General features: G+C 36.5%; 1 protein-coding gene across 3 annotated transcripts in view; it reads right to left on the reverse strand.

Moving 5' to 3' along the window:
* DOK6 (docking protein 6) overlaps nt 1–25,890 on the reverse strand; it is a 369,850-nt gene that overhangs the window by 119,427 nt on the left and 224,533 nt on the right. For all 3 annotated transcript variants that reach the window (XM_077885115.1, XM_077885193.1, XM_077885253.1), the window contains one exon: nt 24,782–24,971. In XM_077885115.1, coding sequence (XP_077741241.1) covers nt 24,782–24,971 — 190 coding nt within the window. The remainder of the gene's footprint in view (nt 1–24,781; nt 24,972–25,890) is intronic.

Consider the following 25,890-nt stretch of genomic DNA (forward strand, 5'->3'; position numbering starts at 1 on the left):
ATAACCTTTAGTTCAATGTTAATACTATTCATATTATACTATCACATACTGGTAGTGTTATGTTAGTAAACTATAAAATTGAGCTCAATACATTTTTATTTTTTATTTGTTTTTTTAAACTTTATTTATTCATGAAAGACATGGGGGGTGGGCAGAGACACAGGCAGAGGGAGAAGCAGGGTCCATGCAGGGAGCCTGACACGGGACTCGATCCCAGGACTCCAGGATCACACCCTGAACCAAAGGCAGGTGCTAAACCGCCGAGGGATCCCCTCAATACATTTTTAAATTAAGCAGCAAAACTAAATGAAGAATGGCACAGCCATTTGGGAAGACAGTTTTGCAGTGTCCTACAAAATTCAATATGCTTTTACAGTATGACCTAGTGATTATGCTCCTTGGTATTTAACCAAAGGAGGTGAAAACTTACGTTCATGAAAAAATCTGCAGAAGGATATTTATGGCTGATTTATTCATAATTGCTCAAACTGGGAATCAATCAAGATGTTCTCAGTAAGTGAAGAGGTAAACTGGTACATCCAGACAATGCATCATTATTCAGCACTAAAAAGAAATGAACTATCAAGCCATGAAAATACATGAAGGAACCTTAATTGTATATTACCAAGTGAAAGAAGCCAATCTGAAAAGGCTCCATACTGTATATTTCCAATTATATGATATTCTGGAAAAGGTACAATTGTGGAGACAGTACAGAGATCAATGGTTGCTAGGGGCTGGGTATTGAAAAAGATGCATAAGCTGAGCACAGAGCATTTCTGGGGTGATAAACATACTCTGGTATCTGGTGATAAACATACCCTATAATGATGGGTACATGTCATTATCTATTTGAACCCACAGAATGTACAATAGTAAGCATGAACATTGGCGTGAACTATGGACTTTGGGTGATTATGTGGTGTCACTGTAGATGCATCAGTTGTGACAAATGTCCCACCGCTCTGGTGCTGGCTGCACTAATAGAGGAGGCTGTACACCTGTGGAGGAAGAGCATACATGGGAAATCTCTGGTTTTCTAAGAACCTAAAATTTCTCCCCAAATTAATATCTTTTAAAAAAATGGTTAAGATAGTAAATTTTATGTAATGTGTTCTGTACCACAATATAAAATAATTGGGAAAAAAAAGAAAAGTGACTTCTTTTCCCTGAGATTCTTTTTTCTTAAATGTAAATGTAGGGCCCTGTGGCTTCATACTTAAATAGATGTTATAAATTTTTCTGCCTCAGGGTTCTAAGAGACTGGATATTTAGGGACATCACTTTACATGAAATTTTAAGAAGTTTTAGAAAGAAAGCTTTCAGAAAGTTTGACGTTTTAGAGGGACTGGATGAAGCTTTGCCTGGTGGAAGGAAACAAGAAAGGCAAGACAGATCCCCAAGTAGATATCATCTATTAAAAAGAAGGAAAAAAGAGGAGTGGAAGTAGAGGGGAGGGAGAGAGTGGGGAGGAGGAAATGAAGAGAGGAAAGTAGAGGAATGGGGAAGAGGAGGGGGGAGGAAAGGAGTGGGGGTGTGGGGAGGAGGGAAGTGAGGGGAGTAGAGCAGAAGAATGGGGAAGGGGTGGGGAGGAAGGGGCAGGGGCAGGGAGGGCGGGGAAGGGAGCTTCTGGTAACATTCTGTTCTGCGTAGGCACAATCTCACACAGTGTGGAATGTAATTATGAAAGGATGACACTAGGAACATGTTTCATTTCTGCCAAGTTCACCCTCACTTAAGGAAACAGAATTATGTTTTGATTGTATTCATAGACTAATACATGTGTTTTTTAAGTCTATAGACAAAAAAAAAAAGAAATGAAAATAATACCATTTCTTCATCTTTTTAATGTTTCCTGTGACTTATTATGCTGCTTCATTTTCAGATTTTGTTGTAAGATGATCCTGAACTGAGGCCCTTTGTTCCTACTAAGGGAAGGAAGTATGTGACAGTTGAAAATAATATCTGATGTTTTTGTTCTCACTTCTCTGCTTCATAAAGTGGCATAATTGTTGGTATTATCTACACTGTCTCATTAGAGCAGAAATAGTGTGATTAAGAGACTCTTTATTTTCTGCCTTGTCTGGGCACAAAGGGGATTTCACAACCCAAGTTCCACCTGCCACAGTCAGGGTTCCCCCATCTTGGCCCTCCTACCCTCACATGTCCTTTCACCCAGTTCCCAGCTGGTGAGAGCAGACACCAGGGCTTTGCTGCAAAAATGTCTCTTCCTGAGGACTGGCAAATGGTGTGGAGTATAGGTGACAGGGCTTGGTGATCAGCATGTGTGGGGCTCTGGCACAGAGCCTTTCCAGGGAACACCTTCAAGGACCACTGCAGGTGTGTGGTCCTAGTACTGGGGTAAGGGGAGAGGATTCCAGGGAGATGAGGGGGCCTGGACAGATGTGAAGGTGAGAGGACCAAGCAAGCATACAATGACTGGGACAACGATGTGTTTGGGCAGGAGGCACTTTAGAGATGTTCAGATATTTGGGGGCCCCTGAGAATGCTATTAATGGGAGCACACAGGAGGGGGGCTGCAGTCTGCCGGGAGACCCCATACAATCCACACAAACAGCACTGGGTGTGCAATGGGAAGACTGATGGAAGTGTGCCTAGATATGAGCCTGAGCACTGCCTGGATGCCTGAAGCAGGGGTTCCTGAACCCGGCCTATATTCATAACAGCAGACCCAGAGGGCAGAAGCAAAGGCCAGTTTGAACCCAAGACCAGAGGAAAACAAGTAAGACCCCACAGTCTCCTGGTGGCTCCAAGAACTCTGTTTTGGTGCTAACTGGCCTTCTTACTCCATTTCCTTGGTGGATCTACTCAATCTCTTAACCAACCACATCATGCCTTCTCTTGTATCAAATCTTGAATATCTCTCTTCTCTAGCCTCATGGTCAGTTACCCTACTTCCTATGTCACCAAGAAAAAGGAAACTATCAGGAGACAGCTTCCACATGCCTCTATCATGACCCCCCCATTGCCTGCCTCCTTTTATGCCTCCAATTATACCTCTATTACACTTTCTTTTTCCTTTCCCCTGTGGCCTCCTGACTTGTTCGATAGATACCATTTCTTCTCATGAACTCAAAAGATACTAATTTAGAGACATTTCTCTCATCCTTTTGCCTTATTGTTCTTTTCTCCATATAGTATGATTCTCACCAGCATGCAAATGCTTTTAATATATTGCATCTTTGAAAAAGATTAACCACACATTCTCTCTACCTACTAGTACTCTCTTATCTTCAGAGCAAAACATCTTGAGTCACCTGTCCTTGCTGACTCCAATTTCTCTCCTCCTGGTCTCTCTTGAACCTATTCCAATCTTTTGTCCTCACTCCTCCATGGAAACAGCTATTTCGAAGGCCATCAGTGACTTCTGATTTGCAAAAACAACATGTTACTTCTCAAGCTTCATTTTACTCATTCTCTTGCAGCATTTAACATAGTTAATATCGGGGATCCCTGGGCGGCACAGCGGTTTGGTGCCTGCCTTTGGCCCAGGGCGCGATCCTGGAGACCCAGGATCGAATCCCACACCAGGCTCCCGGTGCATGGAGCCTGCTTCTCCCTCTGCCTATGTCTCTGCCTCTCTCTCTCTCTCTCTCTCTGTGACTATCATAAATAAATAAAAATTAAAAAAAAAAAACACATGGTTAATATCATCTACTTCTTGAAGAACTTTTGCTCCAGGAGTAAGTAATGGATATTTGTATGTTCTCTTCTTTATCTGTATGTGCTCCCTAAGTGTGGCACCTGGGTACATGATGCTGGTGACTCCCAAATTTTTATCTTTGATCTAGGACTCTATCCCCACATCCAGAAATATATATGCAGCCACCTTCTGAAATTCCACTTGGATGTCATATGGTATCTCAAACTTTCCATGCCAGAAAACAAACTCCTGATTTTCAACCCAATCTTTCACCCCCCAATATTTTTTTCTGTGTTATGATAAGTAGCAATTTGTTATTTTTTTCATTGCTTAGACTAATTCTTCAAGTCATATATGATTAATATAAATATATTTTTCTCATTTTTCACATCTATTGAGACTCTAACTTTAAATATGGCAGCTTCCCCTCTTCTCCCTTGCTAAACCTCTGGGCTATCATCTTTTGCCTGGATTTGTGTTATAGAACCCTAATAGTTCTCCTTGCTTCCACCCTTACCTCCCTGGTCTAGTCTCCAATCAACTTTGGGAGCAATCTCTTTCATAATATAGGTGAGACTGTATCATGCTTGACCTAAGTACCTCAGTGCTTCCCATTCCATTCAAAGTAAAACCCAAAGTCCTTAATATAATCCAAAAGGTAGTAAGAGATAGTGATATGTAGCCTGGCCCATAGTATTTGTTTGATATCATCTCCTAAACTCCCTCACTCTGCTCTGGTGACACTTACTGCCCCTTAAACATGCAAGTATAATATTGTCCCTAGCCAAACTTTAAGACCCTTAGCCAAGAATCTTATTTCTCAAATAACTACCTACAAAGCTTCTTACTCACTTCTTTTGGCTATTTCCTGGAATATCACCTTATATGAGAGACCTTGTTTGACCACTTTATCAAACAGCACCCATTCACAACATGCCTCTCCCTTTACCATGTTTTTTTCCTGCATAAAACTTCTCAATAAGTTTATACTAATTTGTTTATAATGTTACTGTCCTGCCTAAATAACCTATAAACATCATGAAGGCAGGGACCTTTGCTTCCTGAGTTATCCCAAGCACCTTGAACAATGCCTGGCATATAATGTGGGCTCAGTAATAACCATATTCTGTCAAACATAGAACACTAAAGATTATAAGACCCTTCCTCATTTTATTTATCACTATGGGGAAAATATGCCAATTATAATCTCATATAAAGGATTTTCTGTCACTTAAGTTTTTTTGTATGTGTTGAAAGACCTGGGCTCACTTGTGATGGATTATCATACATTACTCTTAACACATGCATAAAAAGAAAATATAAGTAAAATGTTAGCTAAGGGATTGCTAAAACTTTTATACATACTGAGTTGAACAGTTATGAATCAACCTACAATTATCAATGGTCTTTGTTTTTCTTTTTTCATAAAAGATAATTTAATTTGCCACCAAGAGTGGTAGTGATTAAACATTTCTTCAATGAAGGGTATACTGTTTTTGACTTGAAGATTTTCTTCTAAACCACTGACACCTATTCTACAAGTTTTTTTTTTTTTTTTTTATTCTACAAGTTTTATGCTGGTTGATACATACTTTATCTACCAGAAGGTGTTCATAGTAAGCTTTTAGACAGCACAAGGACCCATGTTCTTTTTTCAAATGGTCCTAAAAGGTTTCTTGACTGATACCTTGAAGATTTGCAATTAAACTCAAGGAATGAACCACCAACAATGCATATAACTTCAGTAGAAGTGAAGAAAATATGGGCATCCAACACCAGGGCTATGCACATGCAGGCAATGGCAATGACATCACTACCATCATTTGGTGGGAATAAGTGAATTCATTCATTCATTCACTCACTCATTTATTCACTTACTCATTCATTCACTGTAACATGTCATAACAGTAACAAAATATACCTCAACTTCAGAAGTGAAAATGTGTGCATTTTTTGAAATGAATGGATCAATAATTAATAAGTGAATTGTCCAATCTTTCTAATAAATCCAGGTGGAAGTAGTCTCCTGTGAAATGCAAGTCTCACTGGTGGCAACCTGCCACCAATTGAGGAGATCAAACCAAAGCTTCACATCTCTCTCCACTGATTTTTATCCCTTTGATTCCAGCAATAATTCCTTGATTTAATGACTATTACTAAAGTTTAGGAACTTTCTGAAGGAGAATAAAAAAACCTAAAAGGAAGGCCAAAACTGTCATTGGGATCCCGATAGACCAATTAATGAAAAGCAATTCACACTAAGTATGTGTGGGTTCAATAAAAATGTATTGAACTTTAAAGTTAATGGAGCAAAAATTAAGATCAGAGCCTCCATTTCTTGATAAGAACAGTTTCCTAAGTCATTTAATTAATGCTTTCTCCTAGGGGAAAAAATGAGTCCCGGTGTTATAGTAGCAAGAGATTTACTAAATTAGACACAGGAAAAAAAAAAAGGCAGTAAGTTCCTAAAAGGCTTTGTCTTAGCTTTACTTCTTTGGAATTATAGGAAGAATTTAGATAGATACATGATTTTTAAGTATCACATATATCCCTGATGCAAATTTGTAAGGAGGAGGCCTTCCCTATTTCCTATACCTTGTAACTGAAACTCAATTGAACATTATGATTTAAATATTTTCATGACATTAAAAATGCCTCATTTATTCCCTGGGATTCCTTCAATCATTCTTCAAATACCTGATAAGAAATATAGAAACCGATGGCTAAAACATAATCTCTGGCCTTAATGAGCTCATAGGATACTTGGAGAGACAGATCAACCAATGATTATAACATAATGTAGAAATTCTAATAAAAGATTTAGTGAGTGGGTCCTGAATTCACAGAAGGGTTTTGTATTAGGAAAATAGATTGATTCATGCTGTTTACTTTAAAAAATAATAATGCTAACTTCAAGTCTCATTGGCTTAACACAGCAAAGACAGATAGATTTCTCACTCAAGCTATGTCCTGTAGCTCAGACATCTCAACAGTAGACCACTGCAGTTGCCACAGTACTTAAAAAGGTAGGAAAATTCTCTAGCAGTCATGCTCTGGACTGAAATGTGTCCACCATAAATTCATATGTGGAAACCTCAACCCCTAATGTGGATGTATTTGAGCTAGGACCTTTCTGGAGGTACTTAGGTTAAATGAAGTCAAAAGAGTGGGGCTCTGATCCAATAGGATTACTGTGTCCCTATATAAGAACACCAGAGAACTTGTTTCTTCTTCCTACCTCTGCACAAGGTGAGGACACAGTGAGAAGGCAGCCACTTGCAAGCCAGGAATAGAGCCCTCACAAAGCACCAAATCAGCTGTCACTTTGATCTTGGGTTTCTCTGCCTCTAGAACTGTGAGAAGGAAATTTCTATTGTTTCAGCCACCCAGTCTATGGCATTTTGGTACTGCAGCCCTAATTGACTAATACAAGACATCTAAATACTTTGGCATAGAGGCAATTCATGCTACTTCCATTAGCAGCCCATGGTGGAGAATACTGTCTCTTATGGCCTCCCCTAACTGCAAAGGGACAGGTAAATTGAGGAGGGTAGGTAGATATTTGGTAAGCACGACTGTCTGCCACAATCATCTCTTCTGGTCAGCACAGATCCCCTTTCTCCCTTCTTCCTACACATTCAATCCTTCCCTAAGAGAAACAAAACCAAAAAAAACCCAACAAACCAAAAAGCACCCCACTCAGCCATTGATTCTAGTTCAAAATCCAGAATCCGCAGGTGACGATGTGCCACAGTAGCTGCATCAGTAGGACTTTTAGTTCCAAAAGAATGACCTAAAGAGAATTTTTCTCCTTCTACCCACTCTGACCCAATGAACAGTGGTTCTAGAGGACCAGGAAGCTTCCCACTGCAAACACTCCCCACAAACAGAAAGAAGATGAGACAGAGGCAAGGCAGACCTGGTGGGGATTTCTGAAATGCCACTTACCAGGGATCCGGAGGATCCTTATTCTAAGGGCTCATAGGGATCCTCGACCCTCATTCTGCTCTTTGAGAATCACTGGCTTATGCTTCCTTCTCCTTGGCGCTGTCCTCTGCCTGGGACAACTCTCCTTTTCCATTACCCTCCTTGGCCCTATCTGAATTAAACACTGGGGAAATGTTCCCCTCGAGGCTTTGCATGTTTGTCAGTGTCCTTTCTGCCTTGCAAAGCTTATGGGAGACAGCTGATTATTGTCAAATCTTTTAAAAAAAAGTCATAAATATCTTTAGTTCAGGGTTTTTTTTTTTTTTTTTTTTCTGTCCTGTAAAACTCTCAAAAATATGCCTAGGTTTCTTATATATTTAATTCTAGTTGATCACATTTACCAAAGGCAAAATCCACTATTCTTGGAGTGTTGTCTGAGACACACTTCTCAGATTGGCTCTAATATTTTGTTTCTGCTTTCCCAAAAGTCTTTCTATGTAAAGGTGGTACCTTGGGGCGCCTGGGTGGCTTAGTGGTTGAATGTCTGCCTTCAGCTCAGAATGTGATCCCAGAGTCCTGAGTTTGAGTCTCACGTTGGGCTCCCTGCATGGAGCCTGATTCTCCCTTTGCCTGTGTCTCTGCCTCTCTCTCTCTATATATATATCTCTCATGAATAAATAAATAAAATCTTAAAAAAAAAAAAAACCACAAAGGTGCTACCTTGACCATATCAAGTTAAGAGTAACACATACTTAATTCTTTGCCCTGGGCCATTCTCTTCTTTTTTCTTTTCTTTTTTTTTTTTTTTTAAGATTTTATTTATTTACTGATGAGAGACAGAGACAGGCAGAGACACAGGCAGAGGGAGAAGCAGGCTCCATGCAGGGAACCTGATGCAGGACTGGATCCCAACACTCTGGGATCAGGACCTGAGACAAAGGCAGACACTCAACCACTAAGCCATCCAGGAGCCCCTGGTCATTCTTTTTTTCTAATTAAAAGATTATACTAGGCAATGTCCCCTTAAGCTGGTTTTTTTTTACCCTGACACACCGTAGTCAATTGAGAGGTTTTAGCAAATGGGGTGGAGACCACACACTTAATCTGCTTTTCCTTGAGGCTGTCTCAACTTGCTGTTGTCACGCAAACAGACTTTCTTAATTTTTATCTCCTCTTCCCTGGTGACTCACCATAATTATCTTTTCCAATTCTGCAAGGTTTTGAATTTTTCAAATCTTTTTCAATTTTGCTTGCAAGTTCTCAACTTTTTTTTTCCTGAGATCCTTTCTTTACAGTACCTCGCCAGCCAACAAACACTATTAACATTTTGTTTTCCAGTTTCTCCCCCTAGGTGTTGAGAAAGAGAATGAAAAACAAAATCTTCTCCCAATCCAGAAATCCTCTCCACAAGCATAGTAGAGAAAGAAAAACACTTCTTATTTATATACATATTAAACCAGAATGTGATGCACATCACAGGCAGTTGGCTGAGAACCTTTAAAGATGGAAAAACATCTGATCGCTTTTATAATTCAAGCAGATAAAACCCACTACCTACATGTTCTCAAGATAATAACTCATTTTAAAGGAGAGGACCCGATAGCACCATTTGTCATACACAGCTCATCCTAGATTCACTTGGTAGAGTGACCAGGTATGTCAGCTACTTGGCTTCATCCAGAGGAAAAACAAGCTTCTCCCAGCTTTATGACAGAAAGTAGTTCTGCAATGAGGTGCCCATCGACATTAGGGCCCTACCCCCTCTCATACAACCTGGGAGCTAGGGGCACTCTCTCCTTTGGTATTTATATTTCAAAGACTCGGTTTCTGAGTTCTTAGGAAAGGTACTCCAGGGTCTTCAAAGCTGACAAAAGACCTATTTAGTTTTCAACAGAATTTATATAGATATTTCAAAGAGAGAAAGAAGTACCTACAATGATGAGTTTTCTAAAGTCAATACTCTAGGAAAAAGGCAGGCAGGTAAAGCTTCTCCTCACTTTCAACAGAGAGAATGAAGTCTCTTATTTTTTTATTTGAATTTGTCCTTACAAATCTGTCCTTATCTAGTAGCTCATTAGACAGGCAATCAGCCTAGCAAGTTATCACAAATTATACCAAGAGGCAAGAATTCCACCAAATGTCTAGCCCTGCATGGTATCCTTCTCCCAGTGGCCATAACATTTCCCTTCCACCCCTGTTCAACCACTGTTTTAGTGCTACATATTTTAAGGCTTTTTATTACTGCAGCACTTCTCCTGCTATCCATTTCTGTTAGGATCAAATAGATTTATCCTTAAATAACAAACAAAATCTCAGTGGTTTTAATGCAACAGGAACTTCTCACTCCTGCTAATCCACTTTGGTTCTGAACAACTCTCTGGGGTAACTAAGACAGCACCCTCATCAAAAAGTAAAGCCTATATTATCTGTCCATAGCCCCTTGTTGGAACTGGTCATAAGGTTCCCCAGACAGCATTGAATGTTGGAAAATGTAGGGGAGCAGGAAATATGTGGAGGGCAGTACCATCCAAGCAAAAGGGTAGGGGATCTAATTTTAGGAACTTAGGACAGGTTCAGTGAAGAAACATTGGCAGGTGGCTGGCATTCAGGGAGGATGGATGGCATGAGCAAAGCATAGAGGTTCTTTATTAACCAGTTTTTGGGGCTGGAGTTCAGAGTAAGAAGCAGGAAGTAGGCAGAGACTGCTGGGAAGGCAGATAAAGGTCAAAACCAGGAGTGATTTTTAGGCCATGCCAAAAATATCTTAAAATGAATCCTTTAACTTGCCTAATAACTTCAAATAAATAGAGTAGCTAGGGGTCTTAATCCATTTGGGTTGCTGTAGCAGCACAGCATCTACTGGGTGACTTATAAGCAAAAGAATTTTTTTTTTCCCTCACAGTACTGGTGACTGTAAGTCTATGATTATGGCACAGGTAGATGTGATGTCTGGTAAGACTTAATGCTTCATAGACGGCTGTCTTCTCACTGTGTCCTCATATGGTGGATGGGAGCTGTCTTGGGTCTCTTTTATAAGGGCAGTAAATCCCATTCATGAAGGGTTCCTTTAGGCTTTTGACCTGATCATCTCTCAATGGCCCCTCGTCCTAATATCACCTTGGAGGTTAGGTTTCAACACATGAATTTTGGGGGCACACAGACATTCAGATCATAGCACTAGATCATTGTTCCCTGAGCAATCATGGTGTGATAAAACATGGGAGCATGAATCAGACAACTCAGGCTAGACTTCTGCATCTGCCAGCCACTTACTTTCCAAGTGACCTCAGTTACACTTTATTAACTTTTCTGAGACTTGATTTCCTCATCCATGAAAACTTGATAAAAATGTTTTCTGTTATGCCCACCTTCTATGCTGATATGGGCATAAAATGAAATAATATACTTTGAAATAAGGGCTTTGAAAGCTATCAGATGAAACACGTATATAAGGATGATTAAATTCAGCAGACACCTATTTTTACATTCACAGCACCGTCCAAGGCAATATAGGGAGAATCAGAAAAGGTCTCTTCCTTTGAAGAAATCAACATTCTTCCATGAAGAAAGCTAAGACAACAGACTGTGATTTTGCAGTTTCAGCTGCAGAGTGTAATTACAAAACAGAGATTGTATTTTAACAAATGTGCTGAATATAAACATACAAAGCGATTCTATCTGGAAAAGTGGTCTCCTCTGGAAGTGATGCACGCACATATCACTGTTTTATCCATGGTACTTTGACCGATTTCTGAAACCTTCAAGAGGAATTTTCAAAGTGAATTAAGGCATCACTCAAGATCAATCTTGCAATTTGGTGTTCATTTATTTTCATGATGGTGATAACCACACTCATAGCCCCACAACACTGGGAGGCTGGTGGACTGGAAGAAGGAAGGGCTAAAATGGTTTTTCTTTTTTCTCCTTTAAAAATTTTTTTAATTACTATTTTTTTTGGTTATTTTTCAATTAAACAGCTACAGTCCTGTCAAAACCCTATACAAATGAAGATATTTTAGTCCTTCATTAGTCAAAAGAATGAACTTACCACTGACTTGAATGTTAAATTTTTCACATTTTTGAAATTGCAATAGTTTGTTCTTTAAAAAAAAAAAACAAACAGCAGATTGATACATGTGCACTCAAGTCATCTAGTTTTTAGACAAATGTTAAGCCTCCCACAACAAAAATCTGGAAAGAGAATTAAAATTGTAGCTCCACTTACATATACAAAAAAGCGCTACAGAATAGGTATGCCTTTCCTTATTGTCACAAATGAGGGGTATAAAAACCAAGGATGAAAATCAGTTTGCCTAATACATAGAAGGATCAATATTTTACCCAAATCTAATAGTGCTGCAAAACACATGTTCTTCCATTATAATATAACTTTACTAATACATCTCAGGTTTCATGATGCAAGTCAAAAGAAATACTTGGGCAGTGAATGTATTTTGTTTCCAGCAGCAATTACCAATAGATGTTGGTACCAATGAGGTATTAGATTACTATAGAATACAGAACAAAAATATATTTCAACACTTCCAGATACTAGATTTCTTTTTTCCTCCCAGCTTTAGTGAGGTATAACAGACAAGTAAAAATTGTATATATTTAATGTGTACAATGTAATTTTTCTTATTAAGACAATTTTTTAGAGCAATTGTAGACTCACAGCAAAAATGAGGGGAAGCTACAGAGATTCCCCATCATCCTTCCTGCATCCACACAGTCTCTCCCATTAGCAACATCTCCCACTAGAGTGGGACACTTGTTATAATTGATGAACCTACACTGACACATCAAAATCACCCAAAGCCTATATTTTACATTGGGGTTCACTCTGGGTGTTGTACATTCTGTGGGTTTGGGCAAATATACAATAACATGATTCCAACAATATGGTATCACCAAGAGCATTTTTAACACCCTAAAAATGCTTTGTGCTTAGCTTGTCCATCATCCTAACCACTAGCAACCACTGCTGTTTTCTACTGTGTCATTTTGTTTTTACTTTTCCACAGTGCCATACAGTTGGGATCATATAGTCAGCAGTGTGAAATTTCACTTACTACTATGCCATTTAAGGTCTCTCCATGTCTTTTTATTGCTTGATAGTTCATTTCTCTTCAGTGCTGAAAAACAGTCTGCTGTCTGAATATACCACATATTTTTTAATCCACTCACCTACTGAAGGACATCCTGGTTGCTTCCAACTTTTGGAAGTTATGTGAAAAAAGCTGCTACCAATATCATGTGCAAGGTTGTGTATAGACATAGCATTTTCATCTCTTTTGGGTAGATACCAAGGAATGTGCTTACTGGATTGGATGGTAAGAGTATGTTTAATTTTATAAGATATTGCCAAATTGTTCTCTAAGTGGTTGTACCATTTTGCATTCCCACCAGCAATGAAAGAGGTGTCCTGTTGCTCCACATCCTGTCAGCATTTGGTATTGTCAGTGTTCAGAATTTTGGCCATTTTAATAGGTGTATAGTGATATCTAATTGTTGTTTTAATCTGCATGTTCTAGATGACATATAATGTGGAGCACCTTTTCATATGCTTATCTGCATATCTTCTTTAATGAAGTGTCTGTTAAGGTCTTTTGGTCTATTTTTCAATTGGGTTTTGTTTTCTTATTGTTGACCTTTAAGAGTTCTTTGTATAATAATCCTTTATCAGATGTATCTTTTGAAAAAGCATTCTCCCAGTTGGTGGCTTGTCTTCTCATTCTCTTGACATTGTCTCTTGAAGAATATTAAGTTTTTAATTTTAAAGAGGTGCAGTTTATCATTATTTCTTTCATAGATCCTGTGTTTGGTGTGACTAAAATGTCGTCGCCATACCCAAGGTCACTGAGGTATTCTCTGATGTTATCTCCTAGGAGTTTTACAGTTTTGCAGTTTACATTTAAGTCTATGACCCATTTTTGAGTTAATGTTTGTGGAGTGTGTAAATTCCTTGTCCATTGTCTTGCCTTTGCTCCTTTGTCATAGATTAGTTGATTGTACTTATATGGTTCTATTTCTGGGCTATCTATTCTAATCCATTGATTTATTTATGTATTCTTTCATTAAGACCACACTGTCTTAATTATTTTAGTTTTATAGTAAGTCTTGAAGCTGGGTACTGTCAGTCTTTCAACTTTGTTCTTTTTCTTCAATATGTGTTGGCTATTGTAATCATTTTTATGTATATAGTTACTGGTGTTAAACATTCATAATATTGTATAACCATCACCACCATCCATCCTCATCACTCTTTTCATTTTGTAATTTCAAACCCTGTATTACTGAAACAGTAACTCCTCATTGCTTCTCACCTAGCTCCTGGAAACCACCATTTTGTTTTCTTTCTCTAAGATTTTGGCTACTCTAAATATCTCATATAAATGGAATCAGTTAGCATTCATCTTTTAATGATTGGCTTATTCCACTTAGCATAATTTACTCAAGATTCGTCCATTTTGGAATAGATATCAGCATTTTCTTTTTTTAAAAGCTGAATTATTATTCATGTCTTTAAAACCCATTTATCCATCAATGGACAGTGCTTGCTTCCACATTTTAGCTGTTGTGAATAATGCCACTATGAATATGAGTGTACACATATCTCTTTAAGACCCTACTATCAATTCTTTTGAGTATACTCAGAAGTATAATTGCTGGATCATATGGCAATCATATTTATAATATTTTGAAGAACCTCTATACTGTTCTCCACAGTGGCTCTACCATTTTACATTCCCATCAAGAACGCAGGGTTCCAATTTTTTTTTTTAATTACAACACTTCTGATGGTTGTGAATCTTACTGCAGTTTTAATTTGCAATTCCCAAAAGATTAGTGATTGTGAGTATTTTTTCATGTAGTTGTTGGTCATCTGTATATATTCTTTGGGGAACTATGGAGTCCTTTGCTCATTTAAAATATTGTTTTGTTTTGTTGTTGTTGAGTTTTATAAGTTCCCCATAGATCTTGGATATTAATTTGTTATTGGAGGTATTATTTGTAATTATGTTCTCTCATTCTGTGAGTTGACTTTTTATTCTATTTATTGTTTATATTATCTTTTGATACACAGATGCTTTAAATTTTCATTAAGTCCAATTGGTCTTTTTTGTTGTTGTTGTTGCCTATGCCTTTGGTGTTATATCCAAGAAATCAATGCCAAATCCAAAGCTGTGATTTTTCTGTTTTTTTTCTAAAAGTTTTAAGTTTTTAGGTTTACACTTATGTCTTTGATTCATTGTGAGTTAATTTTTTTGTATATGGTGATAGGTAATGGGTCAACTTTATTTTTTTCACATTTGGATATCTAGTTTTTCTAGCACAATTTATGAGAAGACAGACTATCCTTTCCCTATTGAAAAGTCTTGGCACCCTTGTAAAATATCATTTGACCATACATGAGAAACTCCTTCTTTTTTAAAATTAAATTTAAAATTTACATACAGTGACATTTATTCTTTATACTACAGAGTTCTATGGGTTTTGACAAATGTATAGAGTACAGATCCACCACTAGAATCAAGATGAAGAACAGTTTCATCATCCCCCAAATTTCCCTTATGTTGTTGCTTTGAAGTCAACCCCTCTCTGCACTCCACCTGCTGGCAATCACTGGTCTATTTTCTACCACTATAGTTTTGCTTTTTCTAGAATATTATATAAATACAATAACAGAGTATGCTGTCTTTTGGATCTGGTTTCTTTCCCTTAGAATAATACATTTGTGATACACCTATCTTGTTTTGTGTATCTGTGGATTTATCACTCTATTTATCGGTTTACCACAGCCTACCCATTCAGTAAAGGGCATTTGGTTTTTGACTTTTGGGCAATAATGAATAAAATGGCTATTCATATGCAGTTTTTTTTTTTTAATGAACATATATTTTTATTTTTCTTGAGGAAATAACTTCGGAGCAGGATTGTTTGTCATATGAGATGTATATGTTTAATTTTACATAAAAATATGCCAACTTGTTTTCCTAAATGGCTATATCATTTTGCATTTCCACTAACAGAAATATGAGAGTTCTACCTGCTGTGCATTCTTGTCAGTACTTGGTATTGTCAGATTTTTCCTTTTATTTTAGCCATAATAATAAGTCAAGAGTTATATTTCATAATGGTTTTAATTTGTATTTCCCTAATGCTAATTAGGTTTGCCATCTTTTAGTGTGATTATTGGTCAACCATATATCTTCTTTGATGAAATGTCTGCTCAAATCTTTTGCCTGTTCTTTAAATTGTAAGTTGTGGTTTGTTTCTTATTAAATTTTGAAGTTTTTTTTACAAATTCTGGATACAAGTTCTGTGTCAAATATGTGACTTCCAAATCTTTTCTCCAGAACTGTCTTATCTCTTAAAAGTGTCTTTTCTGGAGCTAAGTTTTAAATTTCGATACAGTTTAATTTATATCTATATTTTTTAGATCATGGTTTGATGTTTTTTTAAGAGCTCTCTGTCCTACTTTTCCCTTTCACTAATTGGTGATGCATTAGACAAAGAGTGATTTCTCTCTGCATTTGTGAACAAAAAGGTTTAGGAATAAATTATGTCTACCTGTGACATCACAGAATCCTTGATTATAGCACAAGGAACTGCTTCCATTGACCATCTTCCCAAAGAAATGGTATTGTAGTAAGCATTGTTTTACATTTCCAATTGTTAAAATCTGTAATCAGATTTCTTCCTAAGCTTCTAAATAAAGATGTTTTTATCAAAGTTAGTAAGACAAATTTTGAGCACCTATTTTGTTATATTAAGCATTGTGCTGAATAGGGAGGTTAAGTTTTGAACAATAACTTTATAAAAAAGGATTTAGGGCTCACTTGAATTTTGTTATGCAGCCATTTGAACCCATTCTGATGTTTGCTTACAATATTTATGAGGTTGTATGAACTGAAGATACCACATCAGCAGTTAAAAACATAATTCTGTCTTCCACAGGATAAAATTGCACGTAATCATGAATCCTATGACTTCCTCAGCAGGTCTGGATATCTTTTCTGATTTTTTGAGAAAAAAATTAGCTGCATAGCAGATTGGTTGTCTTTTACTCTAAAAATGCAAACTTACAATCATTATGGTAAAAGAGCGATTGCTCTAAGCTGGCATGAGACTATGAATTCATCTCCCAGACACCATGCTTCTCCAGGGACAATTCCCATTGAAAGCTTCCTGGTCCTTATTTTCTTTCTCTTCTCATACCTGCCATGTGCTCCCTGAAGTTTATGGTGTATGATTATAATTATGAGGATGTGTGAGATATTTTCCTCCAGAAAGAATGATCTAGGTCCTCTCCTACTGTTTATTTTTATGTTTTGTCGGTATAGTGGAATTTAACAATGCATTTGAAAAAAGCCTGTCAGTGACAAAAGGAGTATTTGACATATCCAATTTATTACTTTTCAGTACATGCAGTAGTATAAACAAATGGCTAAAAATTGCTTACCAAATAATATGCTTTCTGCAAAAAGCTAATGTAATAAAACCCAGAAAATGCAGATCTTCAAGGTTGACTAGAATGACTGGCTGGGTCTCACCTGCCAATCTGTCCTTTAAGTTGTCTTCATCATCTGTGCCCTCCCCTCTCTCCCTGACTCCCAGTCCTGACCCAGGGAATAAAATGTGTTTTTTTTTTTTTTAATCTTGGATCAAGCATAGGCAAAACTTCTGCCTTTGACTCTCTTTAACAAGAGCAGGATTGTCTGGAATTTACCAAATAGATGCATAGAATAATGGTCAGTAGTCCAATTATTAAAGGGCAAAGGACACCCAAATTGAGAAAAGGAAAAAAATAAAAATGAACAGTATATACAAGGACAGACCTCCAATTTTAAAGATAAAGACACAAACAAAAAGAGAAAAGAAAAAAAAAGAGATATCAAAGTCCTTGATCAAAATAGAAACATCTTAAATCATCATCTTAAAGCTTGTGGTTATAGGGTTAAGAAGAGCTCTTTCTGTACCATTAGAAGATGTATGAATTGATATTACTTCCCTTGAAGCAATTTGCTATATCGTGAAGAATCTTGAAAACATTCGCATCCTTTGACCCATTAAGCCTTTACAAAGGCTTTGCTAAGGAAATAATCAGAGATTTGCACAACTTTTCACAGATGGTCAGCGTGGTTTTATTTATAATAGTTTATTTTGGAAACTTCTTAATGTTAAATTAATGATGGCAAAGCCATATGTTCAGATGCCATACAGCCATTAGAATCTTGATTTTAAAGGACTCAGAGATTACTTCTCAGTATAATAAGTGAAAACAAAGGATAAATATCTTTATTTGCATTGATTTTAAAATGCACTGGAAAGAAGTCCATCAGAATATTAAAAGCAGTAATCTTAAAATGAAGAAATTATGAGTGATTTTAAGCTTTTCTTTCCAACATCTCTTTCAAAAGCTTGTATTGACTTTTTAATCAGACAAGATAGGTATCCAAACAAATTCTCAATACTAAGGGTTAAAAATAGAGATTTACATAGAGAATATAGAAAGTATAACACCTGGCCAGGTTACCAAAACAGATTTTTGACCTTGTAGTATCTCTACAACAAAAGTCTAGTTGTAGGGGTGCCCCGGTGGCTCAGTGGTTGAGCGTCTGTCTGCCTTTGGCCCAGGGTGTGATCCTGGGTCCAGGGATTGAGTTCTGCATTGGGCTCCCCACAGGGAGCCTGCTTCTCCCTCTGCCTGTGTCTCTGCCTCTCTCTCTGTGTCTTTCATGAATAAACAAAGAAAATCTTAAAAAAAAAAAAAAAGCAAAAAAAAAAAAAAGCCTAGTTATATCTCACAGTTTCAAGAGTCCCTGTCCAGACAATGCTTGAGGCTCTCTCTCCTTCCTTGGCTCCATTCCTTCCAGAAGAAGTATTTTTATTATAAAAGTAACAATGGTCATTGCCAAACATCCAAATGGTATGAAAGCATATAAAACAGAAGACCTATTAATGTTCTATTTTTTCCCCACAATTTTTTTTCACATTGAAAACACTGGAGTATAATTTGCATATAATATTACTAACATTTGGTAAGCAGTTCCATGTTTTTTTGATGAACATCAGAATACCCAACATTTTTCTTCATTCTCCAAACTTCCTTACTGTCCCTTTACAGTCCATTCTTTCCAATCCCAACCTCAACCCCAGGCAACCACTGATTGGCTTGCTGTCACTAAAAATTATGTTTTGTTCATCATAGGATTTTCTGCAAATGAAATCATACATACCGCTTAGAATAATTTTTTTGAGGTTTACCTATGTTGTGAGTCACCAGTAGGTAGTATTCATTGTATAACTACATTATAATTTGTCTTTCCATTTACGGATTGATGGCCATTTTCCAATTTTTCCCCCTTTTTTTAAAAAAAGATTTTATTATTTATTAGAGAGAGAGAGAGAGCATGAGAGGGGTGAGGGGTAGAGGGAGAAGCAGACTCCCCACTGAGCAGGGAGCCCAACTCCCAGAACCCTGGGATCATGACTCAGCCAAAGGCAGATGCTTAACCAATGGAGCCACCCAAGTGCCCCTGATTTTTCCAGTGTTTGTTATGAATAAAGCTGCTCTGACCCTCCCAACGCAAGTATTTGTATATTGTTTGGGGGACAGTTGGTAGGTAAATATCTAGGAGTAAAATTGCTCTGTCATGTGGCACACACACAAAAATGCCAAACTATTACTGTAAGTGGTGTTCTTTTTTCCAGTCACATTAGCAATGAGACAGAGTAAGAGTGATTCCTTCTCACCTGACAGGGTCAGTGTTTTGTTTGTCTTTTGATAGAGGGGAGAGAATAAACTGATATCTCTGTGTGTGTGTGTGTGTGTGTGTGTTGTGTGTGTGTTTAAGATTTTATTTATTTATTTGAGATAGTGCACACAAGCAGCGGGGTGGGGGGGGGGTGGTGGGTGGATGGGGCGGGGAGGACAGAGAGGGAGAAGCAGACTCCCCACTGAATAGGGAGCCTGATTTGGGGCTCCATCCCAGGACCCTGGGATCATGACCTGAGACTAAGGCAGATGCTTAACCACTTAACCAACTGAGCCACCCAGGCACACCCTTTCCAATCTATATTTCCTCAAGACTAATGATGATAATAAGCATCTTTTCTTGTTTGTATTGTCTATGAGCGTATCTTCCTTTATAACCTGTCCACATTTTTTTTTATTATTTTATTAAAGGATCATTTGTCTTATTTTGGGCTGTAAGAGTTCTTTAAGAATTATTAATATAAATTCTTCATCAGATACGGATTTGTGAATTTTTTTCCTGGTCTATGGCTTGACTTTTTCTTTTCTTTGTTTCCCCCTTCATTTTCTGTAGAATGTCTTTTGAAGAGCAGATGTTATTAATGTTGATGAAACCCAAATTATCAATATTTTTTTCTTTGGATTGTGCTTTTAGTCTAGTATTTAAGAAACATCTGCCTATTTCAAGGTTAGAGTTTTTTTTAATGTTTTCTTCTATAAATTTTATAATTTTAGCTTTTACATTTAAGTTTATATCCATTTGGAGATTTTTTTTTTTTTTTTTTTTTTTTTTTTTGCGGGAGGGTATGGTGAAGTATATTAGCTTGAGCTGCCATAAAAAATACCATGGACAAGGGGTTTAAGGAGCTGAAATTTATTTTCTCATAGTTCTGGAGGCTGTCTAAGATCAAGATTCCAGCATGATCAATGTCTGGTGAGGACTCTGTGTCGTGTAGATGGCCACCTTTTCCTCACATGGCAAGAGAGAGATCAGCTTTCTGCTGTTTATTCTTATTAAGACTTTAATCCTCCCATGATGGCCCCACCCTCATGATCTCCTTTAAACTGAATTGTCTTCCAAAGGCCCCAAGGCCCCACCTCCAAATACCTTCACACTTGGGATTAAGACTTCAACATATGAATACTGCTGGAGAGGAACTGGGCACAATTGAGTCCAGGGCCCTGAGGTAAGAGCTGTTTGTTTTTCTCTTTAATGGGTATCCAGTCATTCCAGCACCATTTTTTTTTTCTTTTCCACATTGAATTATCATAGTATATTAATAAATAAATAAATTGGTCATATAAGTAGGTGTCTATTTTGAACTTTTCATTGTTTTCCAATGATTGTTAGGTCTATCCTTATGTCAATACCACACTGTCTTGATTATTATAGCTTTATAGCAAGTATTAAAATCAGGTAGTGGAAGTCCATCAAAAATGTTTTTTCCAAATTGTTTTAGATACTCTAGGTCTTTTGCAATTCCAAATACATTTTAAAATCAACTAGTCCTTTAATTTAGGTAAGTCATTTGGGATTGTTATTGAGATTACAATGAATCTATACATTGATTCCAAGAGGACTGTTATGAATATAGCGTGTTTCATTTCCCAAACATGGTATATATAGCTCCATTTATTTTGGTGTTCTTTAATTTCTCTCAGCCATATTGTGTGGTTTTCAGTGTACAGCTCTCACATATATTTTGTTAAAACAATATATATTTCATATTTTTACACTATAAGAAATATTAAAAATATTTTCCTTTTCAATTATGCATTGCTTGTATATAAAATAAAACTGATTTTTGTCTATTGACTTTATATGCTGTGACCTCTCTAAATTCACTTCTTAGTTCTTGTAGCTTTTTACTGAGATTCTTTTAGATTTTTCCCTAATATACTTAAGGATAAGGAAGTTTGATTTTCATTGCCCTACACTCTGATTTTCCCACAGGCAAAACTATTGAAGTGTAACTTATTCCAATGAATTACACATGGTAAATTAGAGAGTTCTTGTATGTTTGCTGATTCTTCAATGAAATAGGCACCTAGTAACCCATAAAATTACATCCAAACACCAGTTAGCATAAAGACAGTCATTCAGTATTTTCCCCTTATTTCCCCCCAAAGTCTTGCTGCACCAGGTCCCATTTTTGCCTCAAATTCATGACTCTTGACAGGTAACACTGATTTTTAGTCTTTGACATCAAGTTTCTAATAATTGCTCCAGCATTTGAACACTGGCTTCTCCCAAGCTTTTTGCTTGACTTATCTCTCAGTATTTGGCTAAGGATATACCTTCACAGAATTCTCTAATAGAGCTCTTTAGAGGTAAGTAGAAACTTCACTCAGAAAGTGGAAATAAACAAATTATATAATTTCTGAGGAAGAGTACATAATCATGATTTCTTAAATGCCCATTATGTGACAATACTGTGCTGTATGCTGCTTTATATTCACAAACTTTGCTCAATCTCTCCAAATTTATGTAGGAAGTGGAGATTAAAATTCTTCTAACACAAAAAAAGAAAACTAGAAGACAGAGGGGTTGAATGGCCCATGCTAAGTTATTAACAAGTGACAAAGCTATGATCTAAATCTAGTTCTCTCTGATTCCTAGGGTATGTAGGAGTATGTGTGTCAAGATGATTTTTAGATATTATTAACCATTTTTTAAGAAGTTATTCTGACAAACAAAAAAAGTGTAGAAAAAATTATCTCCTAAACCCAGAAAACTAAACAAATACCAAAACAAAAATAAAACAGAAAAACCTTGAGGATTATGGGCCTTACCTACTCTGAGATATTTTATTTTTTAATGTACCTTAAAATTATTAAAAATTACCAAAATCATAGAAGACCAATTAATATTGACAGTCAGATAAGCCAAGGTGCATGTCAGGTAGTTTGATGTTTTGGTCAAGAATGTCATTTTAAACACCTGTGTAGAGCTAGTATGTTCCTGATAAAGACTTTGGAGGAACAAGAAATTGGCAAAAACTGATGGACAGGTACAAATGGGAGTGAAAATTGTACATAACCACTATAAAGGAAGATGAAAAAACTTTGTTATTTAAAATCCTGAGTAGATGCCTTCTGATATGAGGGAATAGACAGGTAACAGTATGGAGATTCCTCAAAAATTAAAAGTGGAAATACCATATGATCCAGTAATGCCACCACTGGATATTTATCCAAAGAACATGAAAACACTAATTCAAAAAGATGCACGCATCCTTATATTTAATATACCATTACTTATAATAACTAAGATATAGAAGCAACCCAAAGGTCCATTCATAGATGAGTGGAAACAGAAGATGTGGTACACACACACACACACACACACCCTGCATTGGAATTCAGCCCTAAAAAAAAAAAGAAATCTTGCCATTTGCACAACATGGATGGGCTTAGAGGGTATTATGCTAAGTGAAATAAGTCAGACAGAGAAAAATAAATACCATATCATTTTCTTTATATGTGGAATATAAAAAACAAAACAAATAAACAAACAAAAAACCCAAACATGCATAAATACAGAGAACAAAGTGGTGGCTGCCAGAAAGGAGAGGGTAACAGGATGTGAGAAACAGGTGAAGGGGATCAACAGGTACAAACTTCTAGTTATAAAATAAAATAAAATAAATGAATCATGGGGCTGAAAAGTACAGCACAGAGAATATAGTCAATAATATCATAATAACATTGTATGATGACAGAGGGTGACGCATTTATCATGGTGAGCATTGAGTCATGCATAGAAGTGTCAAATCATTATGTTGAGAAAATAGAAAAATAGGAATACCTAGGAGAAAAATCCAGAGGAGAGAATGTTGGAGGTAATATTATTACACAATGAAAATAAAATATAACTTTTTCTATACACACACTAACTTTTACATCCAGAAAAAAAAAAAAAAGTATCATAAGCCTTATGTTAGGGAATAAGTTATAATCCCTTTTTCATAACCACATAATTTTTAAATAGTGTATATGTCTAAAAATATTCATTTTCTTAAGAGAATCTTTATTTCCTAATAGTTATCTAGAATGTGATTGCTATTATTGGTGTCAGTATCTATGCAGACTGAAAATAGACAGCTGAGTGAACTCAGAGCCACTGAGTAAATATAAGATTGGAGACTCGGGGGCACCTGGGTGGCTCAGTGGTTGAGCATCTGCCTTTGGCTCAGGTTGTGATCCCAGAGTCCTGGGATCAAGTCCCTCATCTGCCTATGTCTCTGCCTCTCTCTCTCTGTGTCTCGTGAATAAATAAATAAAATCTTAAAAAAAAAGATTGGAGGGTCTTTGAGTAATCAATGTTAGAAAGGGTTTAATATGACCTAGTGCAAAAGGATCCAGACTGGTAAAATTAGCTTCAGCTCAGCTCAGGGTTTTTTTCCTTTCCTTAAAATTTTAAAAGACATATGGCCTTGGCCTAACCTAGATGGATATTATTAGAACATGACCTTGAGTAAGTATTTATTAGTTTTGTAAGAACAAAGTTATGAAATTAAAATTGCTATATCAAGTACAACAAAACTGCACTATCACTGTCTTCTAATATCACAGATTCATTTCCAGAATGTATAAATCATGTCCCCAGTGTGAAGACTGATACATTAAACATCTCTTCTATAGAATCCCCAAATCTAAGTAGGCCTTGTTTTGGATGCGTGACAACATCACGAACGGGTCATTGCATAGAAACATTCATTTAGCTGGTTGAAGCTCATGTCTAAACTCGTGTCTATAAATAATGATTATGAGACAGGCATTCGTTTAAGACATTTATGGATTCCAACCAGATGCTATGACCAAGAAACCAGTGTATTTGCTTTGACATACTCTATTTAAAATCTGGGTTATACATTTCATGTGTTACAGATTTGCCAACATTTCTTCAGTCACCCCGAATTAACATTTACACTTAACTAATGTTATTAACATAGAAATCTGGATAAATGAATACTGAATTAACATATCTTAAACCTAAAAAGTAATATATAAGTAATTTAATATAAAACTCCTTTCAAAATTTTTTGCTTATAAAAAACTCAAAAAAAATAATGCCAGTCAGGACATGTTAAATTTCATGAGAATCCTATTGCACCAAAAATATTATAGGATACACCAAAAATATAGCATTGTATTATATTATGAGATATGGCATGGTTAAAATAATTATGAAATTAGTTTGAGACAAGTGTAAAAGACTGACATGTTTTGAATGGGGTAATTAACCTGTTGGGGAATTAACACATTTTCTTCAGATTATCAAAAAAAATCAGAAGAAATTATATATTTGATGATTTCTACCCTTTCTGAAAACAGTGATCATCCCAGGCACTAGTGAACAGAACTTGTCTTTCAGGAGTCTATTTGTTACCCACCTCTTGCAGTTGGTTATGGCACTTAGAGCTTACCTTCCTGATTCAAAGGTGAACCACGTGGAGTCCCGTCCATATCTCCTCAGCGAGCTGAGAGGCCACATCACCAGTTTGACCTTGGCATTGTGGATATCCCAGAGATAGATATTCTCATGAGTGATCTGCATTGTGCATTCACCATAGATATCCAGATTTGGTGTAGGCATAAGATACACATTGAATCTCTCTGCAAAGAAACAAAGAATGGAACAAGTTAAGTGAAAAGAGATACGCCTCTTTATGGTAGCAAAGTATTAATTTATATACCTACCTACAGCCTTCAAAAAGCTTTACCATGTCCCTTGGGAACATCACACACCGTGTAAAACACTACCCTTTCCCATTTGATGTATGGGAAAATGGGTTAATTAAAATACTAGTTCATTCTCTCACTTACTCATTCTATACTTTGTGTTGCATGTATTCTCTATGGTGAGGGTGAAATGGTTAATTGTACAATGGAAACATAAGGGTAAAAGCTAAGCGAGGTCTCTGTCAAAATGACATTTACTGTCTCCTTCACACAATCTTAAATGCATATCATATACATAACTCTGGTAAGGAATGTCTTATTTAATTTAAGCAAGAATTTAACCAATTTTTCTTTTGTGTTATGAAGTATTTAATGCACACTTAGACTGACTCACAAAATATTCTGTATTCACAGTCAAATTCAGCATATGATAATCACAGATATTCATTACTGTCTTCTCCAGGATTTGATAGTGTTTTAGTAAGCGAAATAAAAATACACAGCCACTCCCATTTGTTGGATATTCTATAGTTGAAAATCTGATTATTAGGCAATGATTCCAAACCTTGCTTTATAATTTTTTGTGTATCTCAAAAACTACTGCAAAATTCTGCAGGCTTTGATCCCCATTTAAACACATTAGATGCACTTTATAAAAAATAAGGTTAGTTCATAATTTCCAGGAAGGAAAAAACTTGGTACAACCTATAAAGTGTCCTAGAAAATAGGACTAATTCATAGCACCATATTCTTGCTTTATAGTAGTAAGTAATCAATAAATACTGGTTAACTCTATGAACGAAATACATATATCCCATGATGAATATGCACCACAAGAATTGAGGAATTATTA

Source organism: Canis aureus, chromosome 1 (assembly GCF_053574225.1).
Source record: "Canis aureus isolate CA01 chromosome 1, VMU_Caureus_v.1.0, whole genome shotgun sequence".
In the NCBI taxonomy this organism is placed as follows: domain Eukaryota; kingdom Metazoa; phylum Chordata; class Mammalia; order Carnivora; family Canidae; genus Canis; species Canis aureus.